This window comes from Microtus ochrogaster, unplaced genomic scaffold, assembly GCF_000317375.1.
Source record: "Microtus ochrogaster isolate Prairie Vole_2 unplaced genomic scaffold, MicOch1.0 UNK56, whole genome shotgun sequence".
NCBI classification, from domain to species: domain Eukaryota; kingdom Metazoa; phylum Chordata; class Mammalia; order Rodentia; family Cricetidae; genus Microtus; species Microtus ochrogaster.
In genome coordinates this window covers 711,794-727,721 of record NW_004949154.1, presented here as the reverse complement: position 1 = coordinate 727,721, position 15,928 = coordinate 711,794, and the positions used below count along the sequence as shown (strand labels likewise).

Here is a 15,928-nt window from a genome sequence, read left to right as displayed (position 1 = left end):
AGAGAGAGAGAGAGAGAGAGAGAGAGAGAGAGAGAGAGAGAGAGAGAGAGAGGGAGACAGAGGGAGAGAGGAGTATTGTTGGGGGTGGTTGGGTCTACGTCTGCCAGCACCTTCCCATACTGAGCCTTCCTCCTCCCACCTGATTTTGCACTGTGCTGAGCTTCCCTCAGCCCTCAGGATGACGTTCAAGGTGGAAAGCAGTGAGAGCTGGCGTCACGGCTTTCCATAGGAAGCCCCCCTCCAAATGCATGCCGAGCATACGGAAATTGGGGTGGCATTTACAAGTGGACAGAGCCTCCCCGCCTAAGGTAGGTAATGTGGGCATGGGAAAGGTACATTTGTGTGCTTGCGTCACCTCCATTCCTTCCCCAGCCCAGGACACATCAGAAAGCCAGGAAGTGGTGAGAAGGAAAGGCAGAAGCCCTGAGCCAAGCCCTGGAGCCAGAGCAGGCAAAGCTCCGCTGCTTGGCATTCAGTAGAATTTTCTGTCCTCTCTTCACTCCGAAACTCCTCCTTCCAGGCCACCCACCTTGGAGCCTGGCAGCTCTCTTCTTACAAGAGAAAGAGAAAAGGAGATGGGTGGGAGAAGAGAAAAGGAAAAAGGAGGGGAGAGAGCCCAGCATGCCTTTCAAAGGCAAGCCGGGTCTTGGCCCTCTCCCATGCCCTCTGGACATTGTCTCTGAATGTCCTTCAGAAAGCAGTGGAGGAATCTGCAATACCTTGGGCCTCACCTGGGGCAAGAACAAGAGGAGGCCCGAGGGGAAGTGTTTTGGAAAGTTACAAATAGCTGAAAATAGGGGCTTAACACAAGCAAGCTTCCTCAACCTTGACTGTAATAAAAACAGATAGTGTGTGAGCGAGCCAGGGAGAGCATGCTGGCAGGGGCCGCAGAGGCCGGCTGCATGCAGACAGTTTAGAATTCAGTGGCGATGCCAAGTGAGTAAACAGCGAATGAAGGCTTATCCGGATGGGCCAGAAGCCGGTCCAGCAAGAACTGGATAGGGACATGTCAGGATCCACAAGCACTCCGACTCCTCATCAGAAGCTCCAGGGTCTTATCCACGCCTCCCCTATTTCGGCTCTCTCTTCCAGCAGAAATCACCATGGCCTAGGGAATCATGGCTCACATTTGTACTGTGAGGAACAGTTTGTGAAGTGCTGGACAGTTTACCAAAGGTTTTACTTCCACTATCACACTTAATGGAGGTCACGAGGGCATCTTCTGTCCAGTCACCTCCTCCCCACACCAGAGTCACCCTCACCTCCCACAATTCCTGGCCTGGAATTGCTTTGAGTGCCGGCCTACAGCCTCAAAAGGAAGGAAGACAGGCAATCTGTAGACGACAGAGATCTGCCGAGGCCAGAAGCCGTCAGGATCAAAGCAGTTTGGGATGGACAGGTTCAAGTGTCAGCTCCATGCAGGGTATCTGGCCAAGTTATCCAGGAACCTGCTGCTCTCCCTGCCCACCTTGTTCCCAAAGCTGATGAGCTGCCTAGGTAGCCATGAAAATGATCACATCCATCAGAGCAGCAGGGACCCAAGGAAGGAGGAGCTCACAGGAAGAACCTCTCCGGCAGGAGCGTGGAGCGGGGGCAGGATCAGGGATGTGTGATGATTAAGTACAAGCCTTGACCACTAGTTACTCCTATGAATAATGCATTGTTGTGCCTTGGCCTAAATCAGCATCTTATTGTTATTAATAATACACGGCAGCACAGAGGCTGGAGTTGGAACGCTGTGCTGTATCTCATTGGAGGATATCAGAGCACCACGCAGTTCCTCATACTGATGACTCAACGCCACCTCCCCAGGCTACAGGCTTCCTTATGGGCCAGGAAGGGCACCTGTCCTTCTCTGACTTCCTCCCACCTGAGGCTTGGAGTCACAAAGGCCACATGAGTGAGGACTCATCCATCCTGGATCTCAAGTACTCATCCAGGGTTCTGGGTGGGGGAGGGAAGGGCACTTAATCTTCGCCAGCTCAAGGGCTCTTGAAGATGCAAGATTATGTGAAGCAGCTTCCGAAGATGTTTAAGAAGGTAAGAGGTAACTAGAGAGGGCCTCCAGATATGGGCAAGGAGGATGGAGAGACACTGGTAGGGATCTGAATTCAGCTCTGCCACTCATCAGTTGTGTGACCTTGGACTACTCACTCCGCTCTCTGTTCTCAGCCTTGTCGCTAGAACTTAGGGTGTCCCTCCTGTGCCTGCTAGTTCACTATGTCTCTGTCACAGGGTTAGATCTGAGCCACTGAGCGCTGCAGTGCTGCCCGTGGTCCTGAAACAGATGTAGGACCGGCCATCCCTGTCCTTGGTGCTGAACAGTCCTCGGTCCCAGAACTGTGATCTTCTCATTGTTCCTCTAGAAAAAGACTCGAGACTGAAACCTTCTCGCAATTACAGAGCAGTAGCTCTACCTTTCTCTGCCGGTCCCTCCCTGACCAAGCCCCAGCTGAAGCCACCAGAAGACTCCAGAGCTCCTTTTCTTTGGATGGCGAGGCCCCAGGAAGTCACAAGTCTCTCGTCAAAAGTAAATACCACACCCTCTTCCCTCTAGGCAGTCTGCCACACTGCCTCCTGGTGGCAGTCTTGGAACTGCACCCAGAGCAGGAGCACAGAAGGTCCCCAGTGGTGGTGCAGGGTGCGCCGGGAAGGAGCGGCAGAAGGCCTGGCCCCCGCCGCCCCCTCACTGCTCCTAGGGCAATCTGGCACTCTGAGCTTGCATCGTTGCCCAACACATGCACGCTCCAACTCGTCCGTCCTTGTCCTAGCCTGGTTGGGCACCTTGCTGCTCGGGTCACAGTGCAGACTGAACACAGATGACCAGAATGAACCAATCAAAACATGCCGATTCCTTCTCCAGGTGGTGGGAGGTGTTGACTTGACAAACATCAACCCTCTCCTCCCATTGCTAGGCCAGAAAACTCCTATAATTTGCTTCCCTCAGGGCAGAGCCTCCATCCCCCTCAGTCACCTAAAAGAGGACCTCCTCACAGCTCTTCCCTAGAAAATAGTGAGCAGCTTGGGGAGGAGGCCACACCCATGAGACACTCCTATTCTACAGGTGGGAGGTTCTTAAAGAAGCAGTTGCGCCTGGTGATGCTACAGATCTATGCTAGCCAGGCTGGCTGAAGAAACTCCCCCTAGTCATCCAAAACTAAAAGCAGGAATAAGGGGGCTGGCAACAGGGCTCAGCTGGTATATATGAGTATACCTATGGCACACATATATTTATATATGGTATATATATATGCACCAGGCCCTAGGCTGCTGGGAAGGATGGTGCACACCTGTAATTCTGTATTCAGGACATAGAGGCAGGCGGGACTCTTGAAACCCTACCTCAGCCAAATGAACAAAAGCAAAGCAGATGAAATCACCGAAGACAATACTGAACCCCAGATTCTCTGACTTCGTGGAAGGAGTGACACTAATTTCCTTTAATTGCAGTAGAGCCGTCTAGCACCATTGGCTGAGCACTTGTTACATGGTAAGCGCCATGCTAAGAGCTCTACAAACATCAGCCTTACAAACGCCCACCGGAGGGAGGGTCACAGTCAGCCTCTTACACATGGAGAACGTGGGGACCAGAGGGCAAAAGTGAGCCCTCAGAGTGGTGCAGCTGGTTAACATGAAGGCTGGCATGGGAAACCAACTGCATGGGAAATCTTTGCACCCTTAAACTTCAGCTCTCTCCCATCGTTCCGGAGGCCTCACCCTCCCTCAGGTACCAGCAAGACCATTTTCTCCCTCTGTACCCTCACCTCTCAGCTGAGAGTCAAGTGGATGAGACAGTAGCCATGCACTCAGCAGTGTGTGCAGCCTATGTGTTATCATAGCCACTGACTGAAACTCGTGACACTGAGGGCTGAGGGCAGGCAGGGATGGCCTGGTTCTGACCTCACAAGAGTCAACACTAAGGCTCAGAGGAATAAATGGCTTGCTCGAAGTCACAGTTTGAGTCAGAACTCAGTTGAAGGAGGTGGGCCTGCCAGCACAGTACTTATTTCTCACTTGCTCAAGGCTGAGTGCTGGGTCCACAGGGCTGGAAAATCCTCAGGGCTAGGAGGCTTTCTGAGGCCCTGACCCAGGCTCCCTCCCCTCCCCTCTTCCTGCTCCCCAGAGACCACCAGCTGGCTCAGCTTTAAGTTGAAGTCTTCGAGTCTCATTCTAAATGTTTTTTTTTCTTCCAGGCAATTACCTCCTGCTAATTAGGAAGCGAGGCTGCCAGTCCCAGGGCCCTGGACTGACCCCTTTCTCCACCCACAGGGATGAGGGTATGTGGAGGCAGTGAGTGCCAGTACTAGTCACAAACACTTCCTGGGTCGGAGGATCGAGGAGTTTCAAGGACATGGAGAAGGGAAGTGAAGATGCTCAGAGGTGAGGGGGGAGTGAATGGGAGTGAGCCAGGAGCCCAGGATTTAGAAGCAGCCTAGACACACTCATGTAGAATAATAGAGACCTGGGCAGCAGAAGGGGCCAGAATACCTGGCATAACATAGATATGAGGAAGTTGGGAAGGAAAGAATGAAGGAAAGAGCCTAAGGAACTGACGCAGAGATGGACAGATCTCCGTTCTTCAGAGAGGAGAAAGAAGGTACCCTATAAGATGGCCAAGATTACAAAAGAGAGTGGCAAAGAGGGAGATACTGGGAGACTCCAAGAGGGAGAAGGAGCCAGGAAGGACAGGGAGGAAGGAGGAATCACTGGAAGAAACCCCAGGGAGGAGTGGAGAATGAGGGAGAATGACTTGGAGTAGCAGCTCCCAGAGCCCCAAGAAGGGTTATTTCCACATTGTTGTCCTTGAGCCTCCCCAATGTCAGTACCCAGCCAGCCGGGCCTGCGTGCCTTCTTCCTACACAGCCACAGGTGTGGGCAGGCACGATGATCACCCGCCGGCTAGCTCATGCCCCAGATGTTCCACATTCTGGGGACAGCCAGCTGAGTTTCCTCCAAGCCAACCTGTAACCCCTTCCTGTGGGCTGAGCCAGGGGACCCTCCAGGGTCACGGTAACATGACTGGAGCGTGTGGGGATGCACGCTGCAGACTCTCCGTGTCTCAGCAGGAGGAATAACACATAAGGAAGTAGTGATTGGCCAAGGTCACACAGCAAGTGGGTGAGGAAGCCAGACCGAGGACTCTAGGACTCAGTCCCAGTGGGGGGGGGGTCCCGTTCTCTGCTGAGCAGCAACAGCAGATGAACGTGAAGCCGGCTGTCAGCAAGTCAGACCTTGATGTGGTGGTGTATCACATGGAAAGAAGCAAACGTGGCCAGGGCTCGAAAGTGAGGCTAAAGAGGGAGGGGGCTGGGTAGGAGGGCTCTGCGAAAGTGATGATGGCAGCTAACACTATGGAGTAGTTACTAGGCACAGTGTGTCACTTGCTTAACACATGATGTGTGGGATCCCATTTGATCCCCATGACAACCCTATCACCCTATTCTAGTGAAGAAACTGAGATTCCGAAGAGCTAACCAGGGAAATGATTCTAACCTGGTGGCTAGCCAGCCACTGTCCAGAAGACCCCTCCACTATGGCATTCATTATCTGAGTTCCCAGCTCTGATCATTTAGGCCCCAAATGCCAATGGGGAGAAGTATCATGAGGCCCCACATTCAATAAGTCCCATTTCTAGGCACTGTAGCCTAGGTTCTAGTCTTGGCTCAGCCACTCACTGTGTGACTTCAGGAAGGTCATTTGCCTTCTCTGGGGCTTGGTGCTCTCAACTCAACACCTAAGAGTAGGGGCCAGATAACAATGACGGTTCACGTACGTGGGTGGTGCCGACCTGCTGATAGACACAGTTCCAGGTGGCTTACACATCAAGATCCCCAGAGGCAGCACTGCTATCTCCCTTTCACACACAGAAACGGAAGCACTTCAAGGTTAAGTTGCCGAAGGTCACAATGTGAATCAGTACACAACAGAACCCATCACCTGTGAGTCTACCTGTGCAGATGTGTGTGTGCCAGTGCATCATTTGTGTGTGTGTCTGTGCACGTGTGTGTGCATGTGTGCATATGCTTGTGGAGGCCAGAGGACGACCACGGATGTTGTTCCTCAGGAGCTGTCCATCCTGTTTTTTTTTTAAACATCTTTATTATTTATTTTGTTTGGAGAACATGCAAGTGCCATAGCATGCATGTGGAGGTCAGAGGACAGCTTGCAGCAGCTTTTCTTTCTTTCCACTATGTAGGTGCCAGGGTTGAACACATGATTAGGCTTGGTGGCAGGTGCTTCCCCCATGGAGGATGGAGCCACCAGATATACCTTGTTTTGTCTGTCTTCCTTCCTTCCTTCCTTCCTTCCTTCCTTCCTTCCTTCCTTTCTTTCTTTCTTTCTTTCTTTCTTTCTTTCTTTCTGATACAGGACCTCTCCCTGGCCAAGAGCTCACCAAGGTGGCTGGGCTGGCAAGTTCAGGAATCCTCCTGTCTCTTCCTCCTCAGTGCTAAGATTACAAGGGTGTGCCACTGTGTGAGGATTTTGTTTTTAAATGTGTATTTTGGGGGATTGAACTCAGGTCCTTGTGCTTTCAAGGCAAGCACTTTACCAACTGAGCCATCTCTCAGCCTAGAAACTCTTTTTGATCCAGAGCCCCAACAGTCTGCCTGCCACTCTGTACTCTCTTGGTCAATTCCTGCATGTGGCTTATCATTCTTTACCTGTTCATCTGTTCTTAATCAGTATCTGCTGGGTATAGCCATGCTGGGTCACTCATGCCCACAAATATTTCAGCACCAAGAAGAGGCCAACTCTGGTATGTACTTATGCGTGTACACACACACACACACACACACACACACACACACACACCCTCTGGACTCTGGTTGGTTTGTGGAGACCTTGTGCCATGCTTCAGCAGAGGAGCACAGCCACGTGGTAGTGACGTGGGCCACCACACCCTCTCTCCTCTGCTTCCCTCTAGTGCCTGGGTGGCTGGGACGTCACATCACACACCAGCCGGCACCCTCATCCCCACTGCCTTCCTTCCCTCACGCCTCTCCTCCAACAGAAGCAGGCACCTTCTCCAGGAAGGAAGCAGGCTCAGGCAGAGCCTGGCTCCCACGGCCTGAAGATGCCACCCAACTTGGGGGTGGAGAGGGAGAAAGAAGCATCAGTGTGAGGCTCTGGGGGGCTTAGGGTCTATGGTTCCTACCAAAGACCAAGTCTTCCTTCAGTCTGGCTGTCATAACTCTGCTCTCACAACCTTAAGGATGCCAGCCCCCCTTAGCCATTTCCAAAAATGAGACAGATGGGGGCCATGGGAACAGAGGGTCTAGCCCTCACTCCCAAGCAGGGTGATGGTACCACCAGGGCTCCTCTAGCTGAGTTTTAGCTGCACTCCTCCACCCCATCCCTGGTCCCTATGCTTTCCTCCCCCTGCCCAAACATCTCAGAGTTCTGGGTATTTTTAGGCCTCAGCTGACAGGCTGTGAAATCGCTCCCTTCGCACCTCCCCAACCAGGCGGGGGCTGGAGAGGGAGGAATGAGGTTGGGGAGGGCCACATAGACAATTTATTGGGCTCCTCCCAGGCTGGCAGGTGCCAAGTAGTGAGTGAGGGGCTCCTCCCCTTTTCCCCAGATCTTCTGGCAAGACAATCCCTCCACTTTGCTTGGAGAAGAATGAAAATAGGAAAGGAACCTCTACTCCATTCAGGGACTGGAGAATAAAGGGTTTATAGGGGGCGGCCCTAAGCACTAACAAAGGTGCTGGGGACATCCTCTGAGTCTGAATCTGCAGCCAAACAGAGTCTAAGCACTGCCTTCTGAGAAATGGGCTGAGAGACAGACTGGCTGGGATCCTAGTAGGATAAGGGAAGCGCTAGGCAGCATAGCTTAGTGGTTACCACCCAGCCTATGGACTAAGAATCACTCAAATTCTTTATCCTGATTTGTGGAATAATCCAGCCAAGACCCTTTAGCTCTCTGGTCCTCAGTTTCCCCACCTATGTAACCTAGAAAACAAGGGGATACAGATGCGTGCACGTGCACACACGCCCACACGCACACACACACACACACACACACACACTCTTAAATGCATGCATGGGCACACAGACGCAAATGGCAACATGTATACGTGTGCTGCCAGCCCCTTAGTGTAAAGCTGTTTGCCCTGGGATGACTGCTCCCAAGGGAAAGAGGAAGATATATCCAGATCCTGCTGGAAATGGGCCCCTGTACCAGGGACCATGGGCACGTGGAGGTGGTGGGAGGGTGGGGGGACTTGCCTAGTTGTCATGGAGACAGTTTAGCTCTGTTGAGACTCTGAAGCCCAGACTTGACAACGTGAGTGTAAGTTCTGTGGTTCCTGCTATGGCCTCTCCCTGGCCCAAAGTGAGAAGTGGGGTGTAGAAGTAATCAATGGCGGTATCGCCTATGTCCCTGCACCCTGGAACAGCTCACCTTGCCCCTCCACCACCTCCGAGGGGCCTTTTCTAATGACCCCAATGCTAAGGGCCCTCTCAGAGTCTCTACCCATTCCCATCCACACTGACTGCCCAGTCACTGGTTTGCTAAGGTTAGGACCCAGGTCAGCTGGATCCTGAAAACTTCAGGCCTTGGGCTCAGCCCTGTTCAGGCAGGAAGACTGAGATGAAACCGGGCAGGTATGGTCCCTGGTGAGACTCTAACCCCATTGCCAGTCTGCCGCCAAACTTCCCATCTCCCATACTGCCACACGGTTACAGATCTGTTCAAAAGGCTTCCATGACCTCACAAAAACAAAACACAACTAGGGATGTGGCTCAGAGGGTAGAATTTTTGGCTAGCATGCACAGGGCCCTGGGTTCGATCCCTGGTACTTCATAATCTAAGTGTGGCAGTATAAACCTATAAACCCAGCACCTGGAGGGTAAAGGCAGGTAGACCAAAAACCCACGGCTGTGGTAGAAGTGACAGGCCAGTCTGGAATATATGGGACCGTGTTGCTCCTCCTGTCAATATCCCAGTTCTATTACGGAAGCCCGGCCTTTCCTAATCTGGCCCAATTTACCTTCCCAGGCCTCACTCCAGGTTACAGCTCCCTAGGATCTCCCTTCCAGCCAAGTTCAGGCAGTGCTCAGTACTGTGTCGACTGGCCAAGACCCCTCAGGCCCCTGATCCCAGTGGCCAAATGCCTGGCCTGTGCTTCCTCCCGTGGCAAGCTCTTCTATGCTCTTCAAGACCCAGAGCTCTGCACCCAAAGCTCTTGGTTCCTGCAGCATGACTGGAATACCGAGTTGACTTCTAATTGCAAGTCCTCGCCGGGGTGTGCTGATGATGGACACACTATGTGGGGACAAAAGCACCTGTAACACAGCAAGCACCCCACGAATCTCTGCTATCTCGACAGCGACAGATCACATTGGCCTCAGTGAAATCCTCCCCAAACTCTTCCACTAACGAAGTAGCATGCACGTCCTTCCCAGAGCTTCCAGAACCCCCGTCCCACACATCAATCTCTCAGAATGGGGTAATGTTGATGACAGCTGCCCTTCCACATCACGAGTGTTTACTACGTGTGAAGCTCAGGGATGACAACTTTTCTTGCCTCATCTCTCCTCATCCTCCAGTCACCCAGAAAAGAAAAAGCATCATCATGCCCATTTCACAGAGGAGGAAACTGAGGCAGCAGAGGAGGAGTGAGACAGCCACAGTTACTTCTGCAGGAGTTCCCAAGGACAGCAGGTGGGTCCAGGGCTCTGGCTTCAGCAAGTCATCCCTGATAGCACACAGTAAGGTGCCTAGCATATACTGAGGGCTCTGCAAACAAGAGGTTGATACTACAGTGCTTGGCTAATGTTAGTGGTGGGGAGGTGTTGGGTGAGCTGGGGAAGAATTCCTTAAGCTACATGCCCTGCAGAACACAACCTACTCCATTCCTGGAGGAAGAAACCAGGGGCTCAGAGGGGCCCTAGCTCTGCTACACACAGGGTAAGGGATGGGAAGGACAAGGAACCCTAATATCTCACTGGGCCTTGAGACCCCGTGGGATGTTTTGATGAGCAACTCCTGTAGGGGGCTCTGGTGTACTCAGATTGGGCAGAGCACGAGAGGGCCTGCTCTGGGCTGGCCAAGCCAGCCGCAGCTCTCCGGCCCTGCTGACACTATCCCGTAGTAATGAGACGGATCCAATTTGTACCCAGAGCCCCACCGGGAGCAGCTGCCGCAGCAGGGTTTGAAGTAATTTAATTGGACACATTAGCCACACAGCTCTCTCCTCTACTCCCCTGTTTGGGGCTTCATGCAGGCACCCCTTTCTCACTTATCCAGCCCCGGCAGGAAGCAGGCGTGCACACCGTCAGTTAGAACAGACTCACTGGCACCCCTCTTTCCTTTTTATTGGGGTTACTGGAGGTGCAATAACCGGAGCCCCCCTTTTGTTGATGCCAACAGTAGCTGTGCAAGCCTACGGAAGCCAAGACTTAGACCTCCCTTCTGTCTCCTCCAGCGGCTCTCTCCACCCAGCAGCCCCAGAAGCCCTCATCCTCCCCAACTCCAAGGACACTGAAGGAGCAGGGCCAGAAGCATAATGCTGTTCTGACAATATGCTTGGCTTTGTCACTATCAGGGTAACTATTGATACAGGGGACAGTCCTTTTCTTAGGGTCTTGAGCAGAGGTGCAAACACACATGCATAGAATCAGACAGTCACCAACACACAGATGGGATTCGTTTAACCCAGCTAGACACATACACACACAGAGCCATACGGAATCAAGGTAATCTTTTATCTGTAGATGGAATACCCCCACGACCATTCCTTGTCCACACCCATGCCTGCTTACAGCTAGGTGAGGCCCTGCTCCCTGAAGATAGAAGCCTCAGAGGTGGCCAGGTTGGCAGGTTGAGGGTGTGGCAGGGGGCAGGCAGGATCCCTAGAGAGCCCACACCCTGCCAGGCTGAGTACAGGGCCAGAGGAGGGGCCCTCCCCAAAGCTTTCCGTCACAGTTCCCCATGCACCTCAATGCACCTCGCTATGAATACACTCATTAGCTGCTGTTTACAGCGGGCAGGGCACTCGGCATTCGGATGAACACAGCTATTACGGCCAACCAGCTGCCGCCCGCACACGCACACACGTAGGTACACACAGTCACCAAGCTTCTACCACCACTCTGTCTTCCCCTTCCCCCTCACTCGAGCCCTGCACACTCTGTCACGTGGATATACCAATTCCCCAAACATCCCAACCAACCACCCGGGGTGACACACCTTTCCCAAGGGTCCCTTCCAAGGTAGAAGCTGACAAGCCTTTCTGAGTAGCTGACGAGCCAGCCCACCTTCCTACCGATGGGTTGGAATGCAGGCATAGATGCTGGGCTCTCTCCAGCCCTTTCCACAGGTCCCATGCTGTCTGCCAACTCTGTTCCAACCCTTGGGAATTCTGCTGGGTGAGACAAAGCCTGGCCCTCCAGAGGGAAATTGGACAGAGCCCAGCAGGGCTACCCCCTGCTGCCTGAAGGTCAGCACCTCCATGTCCATGGAACTGGCACAATTCGCTTGGCACCACTGGCTGGGGTTCCCTGGCAAGGTAGAAGGGTACCCAGGCTTAGCCTGGCACAGGCTGGCTCCGGCACCTGGCCAGAGCAGTAACTGCCCCGATAGAGAAAGCTGACCTCATTGGCCATGAGGCCACCTGTGGGCACTGACCATGAAATAGGGACTACCCACAGAGGTGTCTGTGCCCACCTGGGATATCGCAGTGTCTCTGAGGAGCCCATCAAAGCAACAACTCCTCCTCCTCCACTCAGGATTGAGCCTCCCAGGCAGCACATGGCCCCCTCAGCAACTACTCCCCTGCTGTTCTGGGCCTCACTCCCCTGGGGGAAGCAGTTATTGAAAACGGTCCATCAGATTCAATAAGAATTCAAAGTCCCTGAGAGAATAGAGGGGTGGGTGGAGAGTGGGGGTAGCTAGGAGGGGACCACATGCTCCTCCTTTGCCCTTCCCCCATGACATGCTTCAATATCAGGGCTTCAGGTCCCTTGCTCTGTTGCCCTTGGTACCTGAGGGTCAGCTAGGACCAGGACCAACTGCCCAAAGACCTCTCTTTGCTTAATTGGTGTCCACCTGATCCTCTGCCTTCTAGTTTTCCTCCTGCCCCTCCCCACCACCTATCACAAGCTGGCCTGTCATTGCCACCATAAGCCAACCTTCTCTGGCACCCCAACCAGCAAGGAGCGGATTCAGGACCATCTCTTTTTTCCATCCATGGGTTCGTAAACACCTAGCCTGAGGGTCGAGCTGTCTCCACAAAGCTCAGACCAGCACAGAACAGAGTCAGTGGAGGCCTGTCTCTACAGCAACTCTATAGCTTAGAGGGGCCCCTATACCCAAAGGTCATCCCCTCCCAGCCCAACATTAGACCCTTTCCCTGCCATAGCTGTTGGAGGGAGTAAGTGTTCTGGAGTACTGACCTCAGCGCCAAGCCCGGACACCAGCAAGACAGCAAATGGAGCCTGTGGACATGGGGTCAGCTAGGCGAGGAATGACATTTGGAGAGCAGTTGTCAGGGAAATTGTGGGATAGTCTGGCTTTGCTGGGTTTCTATACCCAGCCTTGGCTCTGCCGCTATCCATGGTCCTCATACCACAAACTGAATCTGTTCTATCAGCCTTAATTCCAGCTTCACACCAACCCCTTCATCAGACTCTGCCCAGGGAGAAGATAGGTAGATTTAGACAGTTACTTGCCACGCCAAGGCCCTCTGCCCTATATGATCTATATGTATATGTGTACATATATATGTATGTATATGTATCCCTTTGCCCCTAAGGAATGACCTGCCTGATGGAGTGTCTGTAGGGGACAGAGCCAACTAACAGGTGGGACAGATAGAGGCTTCAGGCACTGTTGTCCAGCGGGATTAACAGAGTCCCAGAAGCCTGGTGACTGAGTAAAAAGACCTCAGAGCCTGACCTCTCTCTCCCAGCCCTTCTCTCTTTAGCCTTGCTCACTAGCTCACCGCAAGGTCACTTCTCCCTCCCTCCTCCTTCCCACTGCCATCCTGCCTGTCCTGCCTGCCCACTGCAACGCTGACCCCTGCAGGCCTGCTGAGGCCCTGCCCAGCTTGGGGACAGGCAGTAGAGACAGACTAAGGAGGCAGGCCAGGCCAGCTTTGGGAGGCAGAGGATGAAGGACAGGAGGGAGAGAGCAGGGGAGGCTGCAGGTAGGGCAGAGGTGGCTGGCAGTCTGGAGCGGGAGCTCATGGGTGGACACGGGAAGGAACAGGTCTGCATTCTCCATCTGGCTCCTGTTCTCCTCCGCCACTGCTTTCTTTATAACACAGGAGTAACAGTAGTGCCTGGGGGCCAGGGACCAGGTGGGAAGGGAAGAGCAGCCATCGGGTAAAGTCTTAGTCTTAGGATGAGCCCTATGGGGACTAGCAGAGTGAGTGAGCCGAGGGAGAGAGAGTACCATAGAAACCCTCAGGAACTGACCAGGGGCACGAGGAGCAGAAGAGGATAAGGTATCTTTTTTATTTATTTATTTATTTATTTATTTATTTATTTATTTAATAAGGCGACCATGGGCCACAGGTGTTCCTGAGGAGATGGATGAGGAGACCAGGCTGTAAGAGGTACTGGCTCCTGTGGGATCAGAGGGGAGATGAGGGACTGGTCTGAGTCACACAGGAATTAATTTGCATATCTCACTCCTACCTGGTGCCAGGCAAAGGGGAATAGTGGGTGGTTAGAAATGGGGGACATAGGGCCCTAGCTGTGGGTAACAGAGTCTGGGAGACCTTGAGTAAGCTGCTAGGGATGGGAGCCTCACATGGAGCTGTGGGGGTCCTAGGAAGTGGGCAGTGATACTAAGGGTCACAAAAGGCCCCCAGAGATCCCAAAGGAGCAGGAACCACTCATACCGTACCCGCTACAACCTATTTTTAGTCCCACCAGCCCAGTGCCCACACAAGAAACAAGAAAACCTCACCAGCTTCCTTCACAGTCAGAACCAACCTTGCCACAGGCATTGGTGGACCCTGCAGTTTCAAGGGGGCAAGACAGGCAAGCACAAAGGGAAAGGTTCAGGGGCGGCCAGGCTGTCAGGAACAGCTGTGGAATCCAGGCCCTTTGCCCAGAAGATGCCAAGCACGTCAAGTTGGCCTCTGTGGAGAGGGCAGAGGAGCTTAGAGGAGGGGTAATGTCACGGTGCCAAAGTATTAGAAGGGTACTAGTGGGTGGGTGAACCCACGGCCCCAGGTCAGTGGCCTCACAGCAATGGAGACTATCCCTACTGCACTCCCTTCCATCCTCATTCCTGATCTGAGCTCTGAACTGGGCTGCTCGGAATGAACCAAGCACAAGGATGCCCCTGCCCTTGGTCCAAATGCAGGAAGCTGGCTTTTCCTGGGGAAAAATGTCAGGGTAGGTGACCTGGGTTCAGACAGGTGAGGGAACAGCCCCTCAAAGGTAATGTCCCTTCAGTCCACACCTAGAGGACGTTCAGAGAAGTCTCCAGAGGAGACTGAGTCTCAGACCCAAGTACTGGGTGAGTACAATGTCTGCCACCCAGTAGGTCAACATCAGTGGACTTGGAGTGTCCTTTGAGAGAAAACAGCAAGTGTGGATTGGGCACAAATGGGCAAAGCCAGTGTCCACCAGCTTGCTGTGCAGAGCATTAGGGCTTGAGTCCCCTTCTGTGGACGGTTTCAGGGTTGATCTTTCTCACAGCACCTGCTTTCCCCAGAGACCACAGCAGGGAATCCAGAGACTCTTGTAGGAGTGGGTCTTAGGCTGGAGCCCCCACTCTTAGCCTTGGAGAGCAGTCCAGAAACAGAGACCCCGGAGGCCAGGAGGTTGAACTAGCAGAAGTGGGGGTATGGGGCTTCTTTGGAGTCTGGGCCTTTTCTGGTATCCCAGGTGGGAGCTGGAACCTGGTCAAGAGCTGCAGGGGACCTGCCTACAGGTGGGCACTGCGTGGGGGAGGCGTCAGGAGCCAAGGAGGAAATGGCAGAGCAATTTCCCGAGGAAGGAGGAGAGATTCCTGGCTTGGGCTCTAAGGATGCCAGAAGGATGCTAAGCCAATAGTGGGCTCCCAGGCCACTCCCTTTCAGAAAGGCAAAGGGGTGCGGCCCCTTTCCCCTCCCTCCCTGGTAGGACTGGAGTGAGTTTGGTGTTCTTTGAGTCCCCCTCCCCAAGCCCAGGAGAACATTGCCTGGCTACCCCCATTGTCATCAGCCTCTGAGATTTCTCTTCAGGTACCCCTGCTTCCCTTTCACCGCTCCTGCGGTTCCCCACCCCCTAGAAGCCTCTATCCCCTGCCGCTGCACCAGATTCCCACTTGCCCCCTGGAGCCCTCTCAATTCACAGTTGGCACCGCAGATGACACTCCGTTCCTCTGTGCCCACAATCTTGGTCCAAAGATCCTCCTTGCCCCGAGGTCCCCCAACATTGACGTCCCCAGGGCACCGGTGCTGGGGAGCAGGGGGTACCTCTGAAGGCACTGCCCGGCTACCGCGGGGACAGCAGCTCCTCGCTCCGCCACACACGTTGTCCTTGGGCTGCTGGGGGTGGGGGGGAGGTCCTTGTGGGGACACTGCGAACCCGGCCCCGGGCATCCAACCTAGCAAAGTCCCGACTGCGGGGTCTGAGTCTGAGTCTCTGCCGCTAGAACCCACGCCCCCGGGGCTGGGATGACCCTGGTAGGAAGGGGTGCAATTCGTGAGGCTCCAGCCGACAGCAGCCCTAGGCTGGGGCTCCGAGACGGCGACCAGGCGCTGCAGCCATCCTGCCCGCCGGTGCGGGGCGCCCCAGCCCGTGCGGGGCGCCCCAGCCCGCGCGGGGCCGCGCTTACCTGGGCTGGCCGCCTCCGGGTCCCGGTACATGGTCTCCTCGTCGCCGGCTCCCTCCGGGCTCCTCAGAGCCGCCTGCGGCCGCGCGCTGCTCTGCCGCCGCTGCAGGGCATGGGGCCGGGCGACCCCCGGGGGCGGGTCCGAGGG

At 54.1% G+C, this 15,928-nt stretch overlaps 1 protein-coding gene across 5 annotated transcripts in view; it reads right to left on the bottom strand.

The window, feature by feature from the left end:
- The window catches only part of Syt7 (synaptotagmin 7), a 58,734-nt gene extending 42,812 nt beyond the window's left edge, over nucleotides 1-15,922 (bottom strand). For all 5 annotated transcript variants that reach the window (XM_026777326.1, XM_026777327.1, XM_013354648.2 and 2 more), the window contains exon 1: nucleotides 15,784-15,922. In XM_026777326.1, coding sequence (XP_026633127.1) covers nucleotides 15,784-15,814 — 31 coding nt within the window. In that variant the 5' untranslated portion in view covers nucleotides 15,815-15,922. The remainder of the gene's footprint in view (nucleotides 1-15,783) is intronic.
- Between the last annotated feature and the right edge of the window lie 6 nt (nucleotides 15,923-15,928).